The sequence below is a fragment of the Quercus suber genome, unplaced genomic scaffold (assembly GCF_002906115.3).
Source record: "Quercus suber isolate HL8 unplaced genomic scaffold, Cork oak 2.0 scaffold_77, whole genome shotgun sequence".
In the NCBI taxonomy this organism is placed as follows: Eukaryota; Viridiplantae; Streptophyta; class Magnoliopsida; order Fagales; family Fagaceae; genus Quercus; species Quercus suber.
In genome coordinates this window covers 1,113,756-1,131,430 of record NW_027069542.1, presented here as the reverse complement: position 1 = coordinate 1,131,430, position 17,675 = coordinate 1,113,756, and the positions used below count along the sequence as shown (strand labels likewise).

General features: G+C 37.2%; 1 protein-coding gene across 4 annotated transcripts; it reads left to right on the top strand.

The window, feature by feature from the left end:
• The first annotated feature begins 5,011 nt into the window (after nt 1–5,011).
• Nucleotides 5,012–17,287, top strand: LOC112028810 (uncharacterized). Of its 4 annotated transcripts, XR_010629008.1 has the most exons (7): nt 5,012–5,234; nt 5,329–5,430; nt 13,191–13,419; nt 14,831–14,922; nt 16,360–16,411; nt 16,618–16,725; nt 17,079–17,287. XR_010629008.1 is itself a non-coding variant. In XM_024061504.2 (6 exons), the coding sequence occupies exons 1-6, from the start codon at nt 5,124–5,126 to the stop codon at nt 17,080–17,082; spliced, it is 684 nt and encodes a 227-aa protein (XP_023917272.1). In that variant the 5' UTR covers nt 5,014–5,123; the 3' UTR covers nt 17,083–17,287. The 4 variants fall into 4 exon arrangements, 3 of the variants coding, with proteins under 3 accessions (XP_023917271.1, XP_023917272.1, XP_023917270.1); XM_024061504.2 differs by lacking the exon at nt 16,360–16,411 and having other exon boundaries at nt 5,014–5,234; nt 16,618–16,763; XM_024061502.2 differs by lacking the exon at nt 16,360–16,411 and having other exon boundaries at nt 5,017–5,234.
• Nucleotides 17,288–17,675: the final 388 nt, after the last annotated feature.

The window sequence follows — 17,675 nt, the reverse complement described above, 5'->3', positions numbered from 1 at the left end:
TTTATACTCCACCCACCATGGACTGTATAATCAATCATAGCATCTTTAAATTTTTTAGGTGAGAGGAACAACATATCCTTCTCAAACCTAAGGTTCTCAACTTTGGCTATTGGCCTAAAGATTAGGTATCTGCTCCTCCTAATAGAATTGTCAACCTTAGCAGTAGGGGTTTCACCATCACTTGAATCTTCACAATGCTCACTACTTGATGAACTTTCATCAAGGCTAAGCAGCTTCTTACTCTCATAGTTAGAATTCATGACACCACCAACCATTTGTCTTGGTTCAACCTCATCATCTTCAGTTTGATTGTCCTAACTATCAGTACTATCTTCACCAATGTCTATTAGTTGCATTTATGGCTCTTCTTCTAAGTCACTCTCCTCAGCCTCACTTCTCTCCTCAACTTGGTTATCAACAACTGGTGCTTTGCCAGCCCTCCTAGCCCAAACCTGCTCACCATGGTCAACATTAGTAGTTTTTGCATTATCATGGCCTCCAAATTGTGAAAAATTAGGTCTATACTCTTCATCAACATTATTTGTTTCAGCATTATCATGGCCTCCAAATTGTGAAAAATCAGCTCTGTATTCTCCATCATCATTCTCATTATCCTCTTCATACTGAACATACTCATAGATCACTCTGAAGCTCACTGTCATTGCTAACACAATAAACCACATCTTCATTTACTCCTTTTGGTTCACTACCAGGTGGTCTAACAGCTAAGGGCTTTAAATCCTCCACTGGTAAGTCAACTGGTTCATTCACTGGATGCTCCACAAAGACATGAATGTCCCCATATCCTTTCACCAAGTTCGTCATGAACACAGCAGCATCATTATCAACCATCTCATGGAAATGTGTCTGCTCTAGGTTCACACCAGGCATTTTAAACCATAACTTATCTACTACAGTGTACCCAAAATCCCTACAGATACTCTCGATCTCTACTTTTGACCACTTATTTGGATCATAGTTTTCCACTATATCAACTGTCTCTCCCACATAAGCTTGAGGGTCCCATGTAAAATGCCTACCATTGTGGACATGTAGAGTAAAACACTCGTCCATCCTGCATGCAAGTCACGGAAAGAAAACAAAATGAAAACATATATTCACTTTCTGAAATTAATAATACTTTGTTAGGCTAATAAACTAATAAACAAAATAAAAAACATACAATATGACAAAGGGAACACATGGACCCAGACAAATAATGCAAATACCAACAAAAATATTCCATTGTTTATCAGTTAATATTGTGCCCCTGATAAACAAAAGTAAAACAAACACAGCTGCAAATACCAAAAGCTATAAACAAAAGTAAACAGCTAAACAATGCAAATCCCAAAAATATTCCACTATCATAGTCAATATTATGTCCACTACAAAAGCTATAAAGGGAGACAGGAAGAGAGAGAGAGTGTGAGAAAGAGAAATAAAGACCCAGCCCAATTACCTAGAGCAAGAACAAAAACAAAACACAACATCTCAAAATTCCCAAATCCTCAAAACCCAAAAGCTTAGATTGAGACCTAGATCAATTACCCAGCAATTAAAAAGAGCATTCATATGAGAGAGAGAGTGAGACGTAACGAGAGAGAGACAAAGTGAAACAGAGATAGAACCTTCACAAACATGAAGCTGCTACAATCACTTTGAAGCTATCTAGGTAAGAGGTAGTGATTGTGCTTGCTGATTTGGAGTTTTTTGTGCTTGCTGATTTGGGGGTTTTTTGTGGTCTATGGTGATTTAAGCGAGGTTTGGGTAAACTTGTTAGTTTTATGTTTTTTAGTTAGTTTGTTAGGTCTATGGTGTTTTTTGTTAGTTTTAGTTGCTTTGGGGTTTGAGTGCCATGTGACTAACTGCAGGGCGTGGAAGCCACGTGGCTTAAGTGGACAATATTTTAATGTTGTTAACTTAAGCCGTTTGCCAGCTCAGCAAATTCCGTCTTTGATGTAACGGTAGGGATTAAAATGAGACGCGTTTTCTAGGATAGGGACTAAAAGTGGTGAAAAAAAAAGTTAGGGACCAAAGTGGGAATCGCGTGAAAATGTAGGGACAAAAATGGGTTTACGCCAAAAAGAAAAAAACAAATTTGAAATCTCAAAATTTTATAACAATTCATGTGGGTGTGTCAGAGGGCACACTACCACAAGTTACAAACAAAAAGCAAACCTCCTTTACTTTTTAGTTTTTTACTATTAAAAGTCACAACTAAACAATCGACTAAAGCCTTCAGAAATAAAAACTTAAAAAGTAAGAGATGCAGAAGAATGGAGGGATGGACGTGAAGAAGAAGAAGAATGGTTGGTCACTTTCGGAACAGTGTTGGCGATGGCGGTATTATGGGTTACATGGTATTTTCTTTTACCGTTAATCACTTAAGATCCATTTTTCTTGTTTTTCTTTTACCGTCCGGTATCCGATTCTTTTCCTAGTTTTGTCGATACAACCCGGTAAGCTTCGGTACAAAAAGTGATACGAAATTGCCGTGTTTCTGTACCAGTATTGACTCCACTGATATATATGGTGAAGGGAGAGGACTGGAGACGCAATGGTGAAGGGAGAGGACTGGAGATGCAACGGTAAAGGGAGAGGATTGGAGGCTATTTTTGGTTTTCAACAAAAAATATTGGCGGAATCACGATTTGCAAATCGCGTGATATCGAAATCGCAGCGGGAAATTGCCTTTCCTGAAACACAAAAATCTGTTGATTCAAAAACATAATCTCACAAATTTCGCCCAGCTAAACATATCCTGATTTCTGCAATTTGATAAACGGGCGTTTAGCTCTTTCAATATGCCTAAACAAACGGGCTCTTAAAAATATATATAAAACTTGATTTTAAGAATATTGAGTTTTATACAGAATTCAATTGTTTTAAAATTGAATTCCAAAATATGGGCATTTTGCTAAATAGTTTAGTAAGAAGATATTTTGCATAATTTTAAGATTAAAGGTATTTACTCATTTTGCCACTACAATTTTTATTGTTCCTTTCCTTTAAACTAAGGATGGCAATGGGGCGGGGCGAGGCCGAAGGATGGGGTCTTCGTCTTCGCCCTGTATGATTTTGTCTTGCCCCATTCCCTCCCCATCCCGCCCCGCCCCGCCTCGCATGACGGAGAAAACTTTCTCATCCCATCTCTGCCCTTTGGGGCCTCGCGAAGCCCCGTCCTACTCCGTAAAATTCTACTTTTTGTTACTTTACCCTACAACTAGTACAATTTTTTAAATGAAACTTATTTCATTGATAACAATATACTTGAAATTACAAATAAATTTATCCCATCAAATCAAATCAATTTTTGAAAAAAATTGAATAATATATCCAAGTGTTTAACAAGACAATCATAACAAAATAAAAAAAATAAAAAAATCTCATAGTATAACACATAACAAAATAAAGGCAGAGAACCACATTAGGTAGAATAAAATAAGCTAATATTGATATATTTGTTTAAATAGTAGGGTTTTATGGTATAAATTTTTTACAATTATAATCTTTAGCAATGCAGGGTGGGAATGGAGAGGGGCGAGGTAGGGTGAGTCTAAAAAGTCTAAACCCATCCCTGTCCTGCCCCGTGGTGCGGGGCTAAAATCTTACCCCATTCCTGTCTCACCACTTTTGCGGGGTGGGGAAAACCTGCGCAGGGTGAAGCGAGGAGGGGTGGGTTAAGAGGGGCGAGGAAAAATTTTCATCCATACTTTAAACCATTAAATCTCAATCCTATTCTATGTACCCGTTTGGATCCCACGTCCAGCGTCCACGTTAAGCGTTTTGCCTTTTTTTTTTTTTTTTTACCAGCGCCTCTTGCATTGTTCATGAGACCTAAACAGTGTATTAAGACAAATGTACAATGTTTGGGGGAGTGAACAATAACCCAAATTTTTTTTTAATTGTTTTCAGTAATAAGTTTTCAGTTTTCAGCAAAATAAGCGGTATCCAAACACACCCTATGCATTTGTGTGGTAAATTAAATGTTTTTTTTTTTTGTCTGCATTGCCTCTTCCAAATAGAAAAATCAATCAATTTTTAGATTAGGATCTCGGTCCCAAATATGTTGGTTGGAAGCAGTATTTCGATCCTTAACTTCGATCTCAATTTCGCATTTTTGTTTTCCTTGTTTTTAAATTCAATATGGTGTGAGAACATTCAATTAGATTTCAAATTGGTTTTTAATTGGAGTCTAATTTTGCATCAAATGTCTCATTAAATTTATTTTATTTTATTTGTGTCAAGTGAGTGTTTCAACTTTCATGGCTGGGTGGGAAGGACGAGTTTGGATTGGATCATTGTATGCTTGGTAGAGATAGGCCGGTGGAACTTTAGCAAGCTACTTTTTTTTTTTTTTTTTCAAATGGTTACATGAGAATTTGAAAACTTTGAAGATTACCCCTAGATCAAATAAGGGTGGTTTGTTTGTGGAAATTTCGGGGTACCACAATGGGGCACGACGTGGTTGTCTACAGGTTCCTGTAGGAGTTAAGACTAGTGATTGGGCATGTGAGTTTTTTTGGGTTGGGGAAAGAGGCACGATGTGATTGTTTACAGGTTCTCGTACGAGTTAAGATTGGTGGTTGGACGTGTAAGTTCTTTTTAGGTTGGGGAAAGAGGCGGTGGTGACTTTGAAAATCAAAACCCTCAACCTCAATCAAGTTTGGAAAAAATTAAAAGGCCACGAGATTTTAAGTTTTGAGAAATACTAAAGTTTCCAAGCAAAAACTTACTACATGTCATTTTAAATAGAATGAGAGATTTGGGGGATTTAAAAAAAAAAAAAAAAAAGAGTAAAATATTCCTTCCCACTCATTTAAAATCAGGTAGGTCCTCTCACTCGAACAACCAATGTAAAGTGGACTCAGTTCGGGTTAAAGATTGCAGCTATTTTAGAAGGTGAGGAAAACGGGCTATTTTAAGATTGCAGGCAGCAGCAGCCTAGGCCATTAGTGTTGACCCGACCCGACCCATCTACCCATTTAATTAATACCGAATCTGAATGGGCATCATCAATTATTTACAGTATTGATTTATTTTGGCTTTGTGCGGAGAGAGAGAGAGAGAGAGAGAGCGAGAGAGAGAGAGAGATTCCGAGCCCCAGCGCCGAAGAAGAAATGGAGGATGAGGATGCCTCAGCCTCACCAAGTAGGCTGCGGCGACGGGGGCTTTCTCTGAAGAAGAAGACCCATTCTCACTTCAATAATTATCACTTCTGGAAACACAAGGTCCCTTCTTCTTCTTCTTCTTCTTCTTCTAACACAAATATTATTTATTATTTTTCAATTACAATTAATTCATGATGTTTGTTTGTTGTTGTAGCTGAGAGAGAAGTGTTACAAAAGGGTTCGAGAGGACAGAACCCGCTTGCTTTGGAAATTGAGGTTGCCATCTTCTCCCAATCATAATAATAATAAGGTTAAGGTTGGTCGTCTTCTTCTTCTTCTTCTTCTTAGATGATGCTTACGTTTTGATTTAATGCATTGTGTTTTATTTATTTATTTATTTAACATGTTATGCCTTTTTGAACACTATTTATCTTATCTTATGCATTAATAGGGTTAGCAGAAGACCCACCCCCACATACCCGTTTCAATGTATACCATCTCATATTATTGTTGGCATAGTTTTGTGTGTATTATTCATGGGAAGCATTTATCACTTGTACCTCATAAATTTTATCAGTGAAGGGTTGTGATTTTGTCTAGTGTAGTGTAGTCCAATTTATTCACTTTACTGCTCTTCACCTCATCTAGAAACCTTTAAAATCTCTTAATTTTCTTTCTACATTCACTAGTGCACTTCAAATTTAATTCCTCCAATAGGAAATAAATATGTCTACTTACAGTTTTGTCGTCATTGGCTAGTCTAAAACTCTATCAAAGTTTTTCTCACACAAAATTTTAGTGTAGATTACTTGCTAAGTTTCTCACTTACAATTCAACAAAACTCTATCAGTGTGTATAACTATAACTATGCAACTGTATAACTATAACTATATAAGCAATGCTCCTTATTTGTGCTGATCTTGAAAATGCCTTCAGGGGAGTAGGATCTGATGTGGAAATTTAATTAATCATTTTGCTTAGTGTATGCATTTTAGTATCTAAGTAAATCCATGGCCATTAAATGATGTTTAGAATACAAATCAAGACCTAAAAGAGTGAATAAAAAAGATAACTACATAAGTGTTTAACATTTACTTACCTTTTGCTCAAAAAAAGAAAAAAACATTGGTGTTCAACATAGAAACCAATATATAAAAAAATATAAATAAAAAGTTCTTACAAGTTTGGGCTATTTCCCACTATCGGGAATTGGGTTACAATTGTATCAAGGCCTTATCACGGGTGTATCCTGGACGTATTGATACGTATCTTATAGTTATCTAGTATGTGTGAGCTCTTTTTGGGGAAAGGTGTGGTAGCGGGTTTGAAAATTCCACTAGCAATCAAAGCTCTTGGGTGGTGGGTTTGGAAATTCCACCAACAATCAAAGCTCTCAAGTTTGGCAAAAATTAAAAGGCCACGAGATTTCAGGGAGAGATTTATGTATTGAGAAACAGATTCCAAAACTTACTGAATGAGAGATTTGGGGGATTTGATTATGTGAAAAAGTCAAATATCCCTACTCATTTAAAATCTGGGGCCCCCACGTACGACCAATGTAAAATGGACCCTGGCTCACTTTGGGTTAAAGATTGCAGTTGTTTTAGAAGGTGAAGGCAAACAGGCAATTTTCTGGGCTAATAAATTGCAGCCCATTAGTGTTGTATTTGACCCACCTGCCCATTTAATTTCTACTTGTAAGAAGGGGCCTCCTACGGTACTTAATACCCAACCCAATGAGAATGGGCATCTAGTGGTACTTAAGTCCCTACCCAATGAGATTAGGCTTTGTGTGGACCAACAAGCCCAACCCAAAGTCAATTTTAAAGACTTGGGCATTTTGCGAGAGGGGCATGTGTGTGCTGAAGTTCTACCAAGTCAGTGGGAGGTTGGGGAATGCTCGAGGACCCACAAGGCTGACGTGACACTGATGGAGGAGCTACCAAGCTCTAGTACTGAAGTGGACCATACTTCCAGCGCCGAAGTGGACCAAACCTTTGGTTGTGGTTCAGTCAGTGATTTTCTAGTTATGGGTCTTTTGCAGTTGTTTTCGGTTTTTGAGCTCTCCAACATACTTCGGCGACACCGTACACTAGGTCAGAACTGTTTCTCCTGTCTCTCTAAGCTGGGTTATGAGTCAGTTGGTGATGATATCCTACTGCTGAATTGGGATGATTATTTTCCTCCAGGTAAGGCTAGTCATTCTTTGGACTGTGTTCTTTTGGCTTTTTGGGACCCTAATGGAGGCCTGGATTTAGTTACAAGGGAGGGTGTACCAGTTGGGAATTTTTTGGAAGAAGACATGGAGCCTTCAGAATGGGTGAGAACGATGATCAAAGGGTTTGGTCAGTTTGTGGGTTTTCCTTGTGCTTTCTATGAGAGTCGGTGTATTGCCTTTTTCCAACAACTTGAGAGAGTTTGGGAAGCACAAGCTGCTGTTGTTAACACCCGTTAGGCAGGTAATTCAAGCCGAAAAGGTATGAGGGAATTAAGAAATATGGTTTCTAATGTTAATTATGATGGGCATGACAGGCAATTTGGGAGAAATACCAGAGGTAGTTTGAAATCCTCTAGGATGGGCTTTGTCCATGACTTTGAAGTTTTTTTCTTGGAATGTGAGGGGATTGAATAATCCTAATTAGAGTGATTTTGTGAAGAATTTACTAAAGGAGTGGAAGTGTGATGTTGTTTGTATTCAAGAAACCAAATTGGACATTACCATCTCTACCATTGTAAAAAGTCTGTGGGGCAACCCTTTTGTAGACTGGGTAGTTTTGGATGCCATTCACACTAAGGGTGATTCTTTTGATGTGGGATAGAAGGGTGGTTGAGAAAGTTTACTGTGTAGTAGGTATTTTTTCAGTTCCGTTCTGTTGAAGTGTGTGGTTGATGGCTTTGAATGGGTCTGTTTGGGGTGTATGGAATGACTGTTGATAGTCTTTGGGAAGCCATGTAGGTGGAGCTTGATAGTGTGAGATTGCAGTGGAATTTAGCCTGGTTTTTGTTTGGTGATTTCAACATTATCAAGTATCTGGTAGGGAGACTTGGGTGTAATTCGTTCTGCCCAGCCATGTTCAAATTCTCAAATTTTATCAAGAAACATCTTTCGTTCGATTTGCCTTTGGTGGGGGGTGATTATATGTAGTTTCAAGACTAGAAATTCTTCTATGTCTAGAATTGATAGAGTTATGGTGTCAGCAAATTGGGAGGAACATTTCTCTGATGTGATCCAAAGGCTTCTTCCTTGGTGGTGTTGGATTATTGCCCTCTTGTGGAGGTGGGAGGCATGTTGAGGGGGGAAGAGTCCTTTTAAATTTGACAATATGTGGCTAAAAGTAGAGGGTTTTGTGGATAGAGTTCGTCAGTGGTGGAATGGTTATCACTTTGTGGGGCCCCTAGTTATGTTCTAGCTTGTAAGTTGAAGGCTTTGAGAGGGGATTTGAAGCAATGGAACAAGCATGTTGTGGGGGATGTGTCGTTTAGGAAAAATTGTCTATTGTCTGAACTTTTAGACCTTGATATGAGAGAAGGGTTGTAGGTGTTGACCCAAGAGGACAGAGTTAGAAGAGTTGTGATTAGAGCTGATATTGATTATTTGGTTTCTTTAGAAGAGATTTCTTGGAGGCAGAAATCTAGGGCTTTGTTTATAAAAGAAAGGGATAACAATACTCGATTTTTTCATAGAATTGCTAACTCTCACAAACGAACCAATCATATTAGGGGAGTGGAGGTAGAAGATGTTTTTTATGAGGATGAGTTGGATATTCTAGATGAGATGGTGGATTTATAAGAAGTTATATTAGGAGCCGGAAATCTTGGAGGCCTACAATTGATGGGTTAGATTTTCCTATTTTGATGAATCAGAGAGGATATCTCTAGAGAGGGAATTTGAGGAGGAGATTCTTGAGGCACTTAAGGAGGCTGAAGGAGATAAGACCCCTAGGCTTGATGGGTTTACTATGGCTTTCTTTTGAAAGTGTTGGAGAGTGCTCGAAGGGGACGTTATGGCTTTTTATTTTGTGTGGATTTTCATAGATAGTGTTTGAAAAGTCTCTCAATGCCACTTTTCTATGTTTGATCTCCAAGAAGATGCAATAAATATTGAAGACTTTCTCCCTTTGAGTCTTGTGGGTAGCTTATATAAACTTTTTGGCTAAGGTGTTGGCACATAGACTTTGTAGTGTCTTGGTACACTCATATCTGATTCTTAGAACTCTTTTGTTGGAGGGAGGCAAATCCTTGATTTGGTTTTGATTGCAAATGAATTCTTGGATAGTAGAATTAAGAGTGGTATTCTCGGTGTGATAGTTAAGCTGGATATTGAGAAGGCTTATGATCATATGAAATGGGATGCCTTATTTTATCTTATGGAGAGGATGAGTTTTGGCGAGGTGGGGGAGATGTATGAAGGCTTGTATTTCTACAGTTCAGTTCTTAGTTCTTGTCAATGTTCTCCAATGGGCTTTTTTGTTTATTCACATGGTCTCCATCGAGGGGATCCCTTGTCTCCACTCTTATTCCTCTTCGTTATGGATTTGATGAGCCGGTTGTTGAAGAGAACAAAGGAGGGTGACTTTCGGTCTAGTTTTCAAGCGGGATCTCATGTGCAAGGAGGTTTGAATATTTATCACCTTCTCTTCACTGATGACACTATCTTATTTTGTGATGCTTCCAAGGAACAATTATTATATATATGGATGGTGTTGATGTTCTTTGAAGCTATTACGGGCTTGAAGGTCAATGTTGGTAAGAATGAGATTGTTCCAGTTGGTGAGGTAGGGAATCTGAATGCTTTGGCTCGTGTTTTATGTTGTAAGGGGGGTAGCTTGCCTATGACTTATTTGGTTATGCCTCTTGGGGCACATTGAAAGGATTCATCAATATGGAATCCTGTTATAGAAAAGATGGAGGAGGCTTTCTGGTTGGAAACGTCTATATTTGTCAAAAGGTGGCAGACTTACTTTGTTAAAAAGTACTCTTTTGAGCCTCCCTACCTATTTCTTACCTTGTTCACTATCCCTCAAGTTGTGGCAGCTAAACTAGAAATGATTCAAAGGAATTTCATTTAGGGGACTTCTTAGGAAGTATTTAAATATCCTTTAATTGCGTGGGATAAGGTTTGTCTGTCGACGAAGGTAGGTGGGTTGGAAATCCAGAGGATTGGTTTGTTTAACCAAGCCTTGCTTGGAAAATGGTTATGGTGCTTTTGGAAGGAAAGTAATAGGTTATGGGATTAGGTCATAGCAACTAAATATGGTGTGGAGAGAGGAGGCTGGTGCACTAGAAGTGAAAGAGGGACTCATGGGTGTGGGATGTGGAAGAGTATTAGGGTAGGGGTAGAGAACTTCTTTGTATAGGTAGTGTATGATGTGGAGGAGGGTCAACGTATTCGGTTCTAGCATGATCCTTGGTGTGGGCATACTCCTCTAAAGGATCCGTTTCTAGATTTGATTGATTGTTCTCAATCTAAAGAAGCTCAGATTTTTGACTTGATTGTTTCTGAAATTGTTTCTGAATCAGAAGGAAGTAGAAGGTGGAATATACAATTTCTCCAAGTTTTTCATGATTGGGAATTGGAGGATGTGTACTTTTTTTGAGCTTCTTTATTCCCATATGCTGACTTGGAGGTGGGGGCAATGATAACCTGACTTGGAAGTTGACCTAGACTGGTGTGTTTGATTTGTGCTCTTATTATATTTTGTTGTCTGGTCCTCTTGCTGAAGTTTTTCAAGAGGTTTTTCATTGCCAGAGCATTTGGCGTGTAAAGGTGCCTAAAACAGTGTTTTTCTTTTTATGGACTACAACTAGAGATAAGATACTCACCATTGATAATCTTCTTAAAAGAGGGTAGTCCCTAGTTAATTGGTGTTGCTTATGTCATTGTGATGGAGAATCTGTGGACCATCTTTTACTCCATTGTAAGTTTACTCATGTTTTATGGAATGAAGTTTTTCAGGTGTTTGGGATCTAATGGGTAATGGGTAATGCCGATGACGATTACTTCTCTTCTTTTTTGCATGGAGGAATTGGTTTCAGAAGCACCTATTAACTACTTGCAATTTGGTTCTAGCATGTCTAATGTGGTTAGTTTGGCAGGAACGTGATACCCGTACCTTTGAAGATATGGAGAGACTGTTAGATCTCTTAAAATCTATTTTATTTGGCACGTAGTTTCAGTGGGCTCATATTTGAGGTTTTACGCAATGTATTTTTCCATTCCTGAGTTTTTGCATTTTGTTAGCTTTAGCTCGAGTTTTATGTATTTGTGTCATGTTCAGAGTGTTCATCATCGTGAGCATGATGTCCATTTCATTCAATAAAAGTCTTATTACCTATCAAAAAAATAAAAAAAAAAGAGTTCTGAGACGTATTAAAGGCTTTAAGAAAGGGGGAAAAAGTGTCTATTTGAGGGAATTGAGAGTGTTAGGAGTTTGTTTGAGGCCATATAAACTATAGATAGAGGGTGAAAGAGAGGAGTTGTGTAGGTAGGAAAGATAGGGTTTAGTGGTGAGAAGGATTGGATTGTTTTTTGCACTACGAAAAACAGGGTATGAATGAGCAATTTGAATTTCTTTGGGAATGGGAACAGTCCAATGACTTACAAGTTGAAAATCTTGATCCGGAACATTGGGGGGATTAATGACTAATGAAAGGTTGAATTTGTAGAATCTTATACGCAGTAGGAAGGCTTGTGTGATTTTCCTTAAAGTAACCAATGAGGATTATCTCTGAAAAGATTGTTATAAGTTTGTAAGGCAGTACTTTCTTGGGATAAAATGGTGTTAATTAGGCTGGATTCGGTATAGGGCATTTATTCACACTACTGTTCATTTTTTTTTTTTTTTTTTTTTTTTGTGTGTGTGAAGAGGGACAGGGGACAGGTTTGAGTATGTGTTTGTTAAGAGTTTATCGTCCAAAATGACAGTGCGTAATTGTTTGTTGTTGCAGTAGGAGGGTGTGAAGGGTTGGTGGATTTATTTGATTTCAAACTGAAATGGCTCATGCAATATATCATTTTTGTATGATAACCTTTAAATTTCATATAGGAATAGAAAATTGAGTTGATTGATTCTCCTATTCCTTGGTTGAACAAGCATGGCACATCATTTTCCTTATTTTCTAATTTCATTGTTGTCTGCTTCCACAATTGCATCCGATTAGTCTCTAGTTATGTCAACTCAAGGGGTCTAAGGAGGGGAAAAGTCTATTTTGACCTTTTGTATTTAAAGTGATTTCTGTATCTATTTCAATATCAACCTGACAATTTTTTATTTAAAGTGATTTCTGTATCTATTCAATATCAACCTCAATGCTTCCATCTTGCATGATCAGGGTTAAGAACATATGAGACATTTTGTTCAATATCCAGTGTGGCCTTGAGCATTGAGAGGAGCTTTCCCTACTACATTTGCAAATGGGCATCATCCAATTAACCTTCTACCCATCTTGCCCATTTGCCTTTGACCCACATGACTCTTTGGAAATAACTAAGAAGTGTGCTGGTGTCTTGGACACATTGTTGAGGTGTTTTACTGAGAGGATTTGTCAGTGGGACATTTTTCATGACTTTGGATGCATCGCTAATAGCATTTTAGAGGGGAGGAGGGGGTGGTGAGATTTGGGACTGGTGGCATTGGATTTGGTTCTTGTTACACAATTTGCTGAACAAAGGAAATAGAATATTAGAATACTCTGTGTCTTTTTTTTTTTTTGATAAGTGAATTTTGGAATACTCTTTTATGATGCCAATGAGCAAGATCCATTGGGTGCATAATTTACCCTACCCCCTCATCCCAACCCAAAATGAAAAGAATACTCTTTTATGCCTTTACTCACTGCAGCATTTTTTACATAACTAACCAAAATGGTTTTATGGAATTTCCCAAATACATATAAAATGATTCTGCATATCACATGTTCAGATTCTGTTTCAATCTGGACATAATTTGAACAGAACGAATGTGTATGAAAAGTAATTATTTTTTTCCTTTCTCTTCCTTCTGAATTACTTGTCTCTCTAGAATAAAATTTTATATCCCATCACCTACTTATTATCCCATTTCCTCTCTTCTGCAGGACTTAATCCAATCTGCTTTTGAGGACATAATATCTGATGAACTCAAAAAGATTGAGGACTCATCATTGAATGATTGTTTGAAGTCTCCAGCATCTGCCCCTGAGGCCAATGATGTGTTATGGGAATATGATGGTCTTCATAATGTTTCTCAAGGCGAATGTGAAGAGATTTTGTTAGAAATGCAGAGGATCTTTTATGAGGATTATAGGGCAGAATCAACTAGAAAAGGTGAAACATGGTCTCACTGTTTCTCTCTAACTTACACTTGTACTTAGTGGGTTTTGAACCTCATGATCTCATCCTCCATCCTATTTGCACTGGGGAGGAATCTCTATTTGAACTAGAGTGTATTGGCAAAACATAGTATCTATTTTACAAAAATAATTTATATGAGATCTTTAATTTCTTGTTTCTGGAGGAATATCTCCAAAATATCCACTTAAGCAAAGATGTTGTCATGCAAAGAAAAATAGGTGAAAACTTTTGTATGGATGCAATTGTTTTCAGCATGGTAATTAGAATTTCATTTCTTTCAGTCAACTGAATATCCAATTCATTCTTTGCTCTACCCTTTTGATCTTTGTCTTCACTTCCTCTTTGGATCAATATCTTTCCCCTGTCAGTTAGTTTACCTTATTTTCCCAGCTTGAGGTTTTGCTTTTATCTTTTTCTCATCTCCTTATAATTCCAAACTACACCCATTATAAATTTTAATGCCAGAAAGTGATTCAATTTGTGTCTTTATGCATGCAGATGTATGTATTTTATGCATGTGGACAAAACCCTATTCTGGTTCCTAAAACTTCCATGAAGTATCAATTACATTCTCAAATTTAGAAAGAAGCAATCAATTACACCAAGCTTTACTGCATTCATTATTTCCAAGCTTCATCATGTCCATAAGCCAAACAAAATGCAAAAACCCACCAACTTTGGCATCCACACTGGATTTGGATAAATCCATGAATTTAGTGGCACAAGTGGTGGATATGGCTGTGGTTTTTTTGGGGTTTTGGACAAACTCAATGGCATGAATAAGCAACTAGCATATTTGACACATTTGTATGACTGTTCCTTGTTTAAACTAAACAAAATAAATATAAAAATCCTCCTAAAATGTTGTTAGGTTGGCCAAGAAGCATTCTTGTCATCATTATTCACTCAGAAAAGGAAGAAAACAGGTGGATTCATATTTTAAAAAATGTGGGTCCAAATTTTAAAAGTGATATTGAAAGTTTAATGGATGAACATTTTTGGAAACTTCCATGTACTTTGAGATGGTCCAAAAAGGAAAGCAGCCCAACTAGATTGAATTGGAGGGAGTATTAAAGCTTTATCTATGGTTAACAACATTGTCAGTGATAATTGCTTTGTTGGTGGTTTCTGTTGCATTTGATAGGCAAAACAACGTAGTTGCAACATTTTAGATATTTGATGGTCTTGCTACTTTTTAAATTTTAGGACCAAATTGGAGCTTCACACAAAATTGAGGGACCAAATAAGTGTTTGACCATTATATATTTGGATCTATGTACATATGTCTTCTTTGGAGCTTATAATTGGTCAAAGTGTTACTTATCAAAAATTGGTCAAAACATCAAAGTATCTTTTGAACATAAATGCTTGATTATGCTCGCAGAACCTCAGGCCCATATTGAAACATGGGAAGATGAAGAAGATGCATACTTAGCCCGTGCAGTTTATGAGCATATGCAGCTGAATGATGAGCAGGTATGACAGCCACAGTTTGTATTTGTTTACACAACAGTTAATGGTATGTGGTATATATATGTATCTTTTTATAAAATTTACATTTAATTCCATGTACCATGCTTATTTAATTTCTCTGGCCATATATACATGTTCAAAAGTCTGTGTTGTCATTGTGCATATTATTCTGATTGAATTGTTATTTGCATAAAACATAGAATCATATTAGTTCCACTATCAGTTTACTTGAAAATTGTTGTATGTCAAGTAGTTATGAAATTTTCTCGTCCACCTCAGAGGGTGAGAACTCATTGGAGGGGCCGGAGAAGGAAAGCCACTGGGGTTAACAATCCAGATGATAGAGGTGGATGTGATCCTTGACTTTTAATCAACAGTAAAGGATCTCAACCAGAAAAGAAATAAATGAAAATAGAAAAGAAAAGAAAAGAAAAGAAGAGGTTGTTGAATGCGAGAGAAATGGATAGGAAAATTAGGTTCCATTGCAAGCCTGAACCAGGCAGTTAACACACACACAAAACCCTTCAAGTCACTGGCTTGAGAATTGTAAGCATATTTGTCCTGAGTGTGCCTGAACAGATTTTCTATTATTGGGGCCATTTTCTTTTTCAACCTTGGGCTGGGTTTTGTAGTAGTTTCCAGCATCTTACACTTGTTTTATTGGGAGCCAGGTTTTTATATTACACATATTTCAGGTAGTTTTTCTTTGATCAAATGGAGTCCTACAGATTTCTGAATTGATTGGTTTTGCCTTTGGAGGGTTTTCAGTTTAAATAAAATTATTTTTAGTATCACAAAAGGCTTCATGTACAACACAAAAATTAGGGTTGATTATGTGTATAAATGAGCTTGTTTCCTTTATTTTGAATGCATCATTGCCTATCCTTATATTTCTTAATCATTATACTTAATTGTTCTTTGTATTTTTTTCTGCTATTGCTTGCAAATTAAGAAATACCCATGCTCAAATAAAAAAAAAAGAAAAAAAGAAAAGAAATACCCATGCAAGGTGTTGTGGAGCTCTTAGTCAGTTGGCAAGGCAAGTTCAGCAAGTGTAGTAATGCTGAGATTTGGAGTATAATCTCTCTCATGTGGGGATATTTGGTTGGAGAGAAATTCTTGGACTTCTAAGGGCTGCTGTGAAGGATCGGTTCATGACCTAGAGCTTTTATTCCTCAAGACTTTGCTTGAGTGTATAAATGCTTTGGGCTTGTTTTCTTTTGCTGCTTTGCCTGACTTGCTTGATCAATGTACTTTTAGTGTACCTGTATACATCCTGTGTATATTGGTGGCACCCTCTGAATTTCATTAATGAAATCTTACTTAAAAAAAGAAGAAGGTAATACCCATGTAGCTTAATTATTATAGAATCCCTTGAAACCATAAATCTTTCAATTCATTAGCACCCCTCAAGACATTCCTGCTACCTTTACTTCTCAGGACAGCTTTTCTTGTGGCACTTGTAGTCTGACGGCTATTCTGAGTTACCTTGGTTTGTCTCCCTTGCTTGCTTTAATTCAATCTGCTACTTGGTGTGTCCATATTCTATCAAAACTTGTCCCATGTGTTCTGTGTGAATCCAACATTGCAAAAATGCTTATAAACAGTTTCTTTTAAAAACGCTTTTTTCCCATTCCCCCCCTTTTTTTGCAAAGAAAGTAAAGAGAAACTAATTAGAATTTTGGATGCTGATGGTAGGAGTGCGAGAAGATTTGGTGCCCCATATGTAAGCAAGGAGAGTTGCTAGAGAATTACCATCTTATATACTGCACTCTGTGTGAACTTCAACTCAACAAAGACAATGAGGTCTTGCTATCTCCATCAATTTCCCTACTTATTCCTATGTGAGATTAATATAACTATTTTAGGCTGGATGGCATAAGTGTTATATTTTTTCTTGAGAAGAAAACTATGTCGTTAGCATACATTACATAACGGATGACTTTATAGTTGTTTTAAAGAGTATGCCCCACTAGTAATCAAAGTTGATTCATAGTGAAGAGGTGATCATATCGTAAAGATATTTTTCCTTTTCTTATGGAAAAAGATATTTACAAAATAGGAGTGTAAAAGATAGAAAACAGACTGATAGTTGGATTACTTTAAATGATTCGTCTGTCCAGACTAATTATTAATATTCTTATTTCTGGGTATTTTAGGTAAATTTGGATTTGTTGCGGGTTCGCCTAGCAGAAGCCCATGCAGAACATCTTGATCGGGGTTGCAGGTTGAAGCCAAAGTTTTGCATGGAGGCAAGATTTGATTTAACTGCATTGTACATTTGTTGTACGGGTTGCAATATGTTTGAGGTTGTAATGTAGAAAATGGTAAAAGATATAAAGGCTAATGAAGATGAAATTTGTTTTCATGATTATTATCTCATTAAAATATCTCATTATAATAGTGAAATCTGTAATTTCACTATTTTAATTTCAGATGCAACGGTTATAATTTAAATGCTTATAACTTAAGATCCAACGCTAATAGATTTAAGGGCAACATGCAAAGAGACTCTCAAGGGTCTGGGTTGGTTGAAAATTGATCTTTGTAGTTAAGGGGCGTCCATGGGTTGGGTTTGTGTAGAATCTAATATTCATTACTGACCGGTGGAATATGACTTGCCGACCTGGTAACCATCTGATTTGGGATGAACAGATTGCTAGAATGAATTCATTGTCCTCCTTTCGTTGGTGGCCTGTTGCAGAGATGTTGTGATCTCCATCGGATCTGGACCTCTTGTGGAGATTTTACCATGT

Bases quoted from the DNA above. Each gene is read 5' to 3' on its own strand.
- LOC112028810 (XM_024061502.2), top strand. From the start codon at position 5,124: ATGGAGGATGAGGATGCCTCAGCCTCACCAAGTAGGCTGCGGCGACGG. The intron at 5,431-13,190 runs GTTGGTCGTCTT...TCTCTTCTGCAG, and splicing joins ATAATAATAATAAGGTTAAG to GACTTAATCCAATCTGCTTT. The intron at 16,726-17,078 runs GTCTTGCTATCT...TGGGTATTTTAG, and splicing joins AACTCAACAAAGACAATGAG to GTAAATTTGGATTTGTTGCG.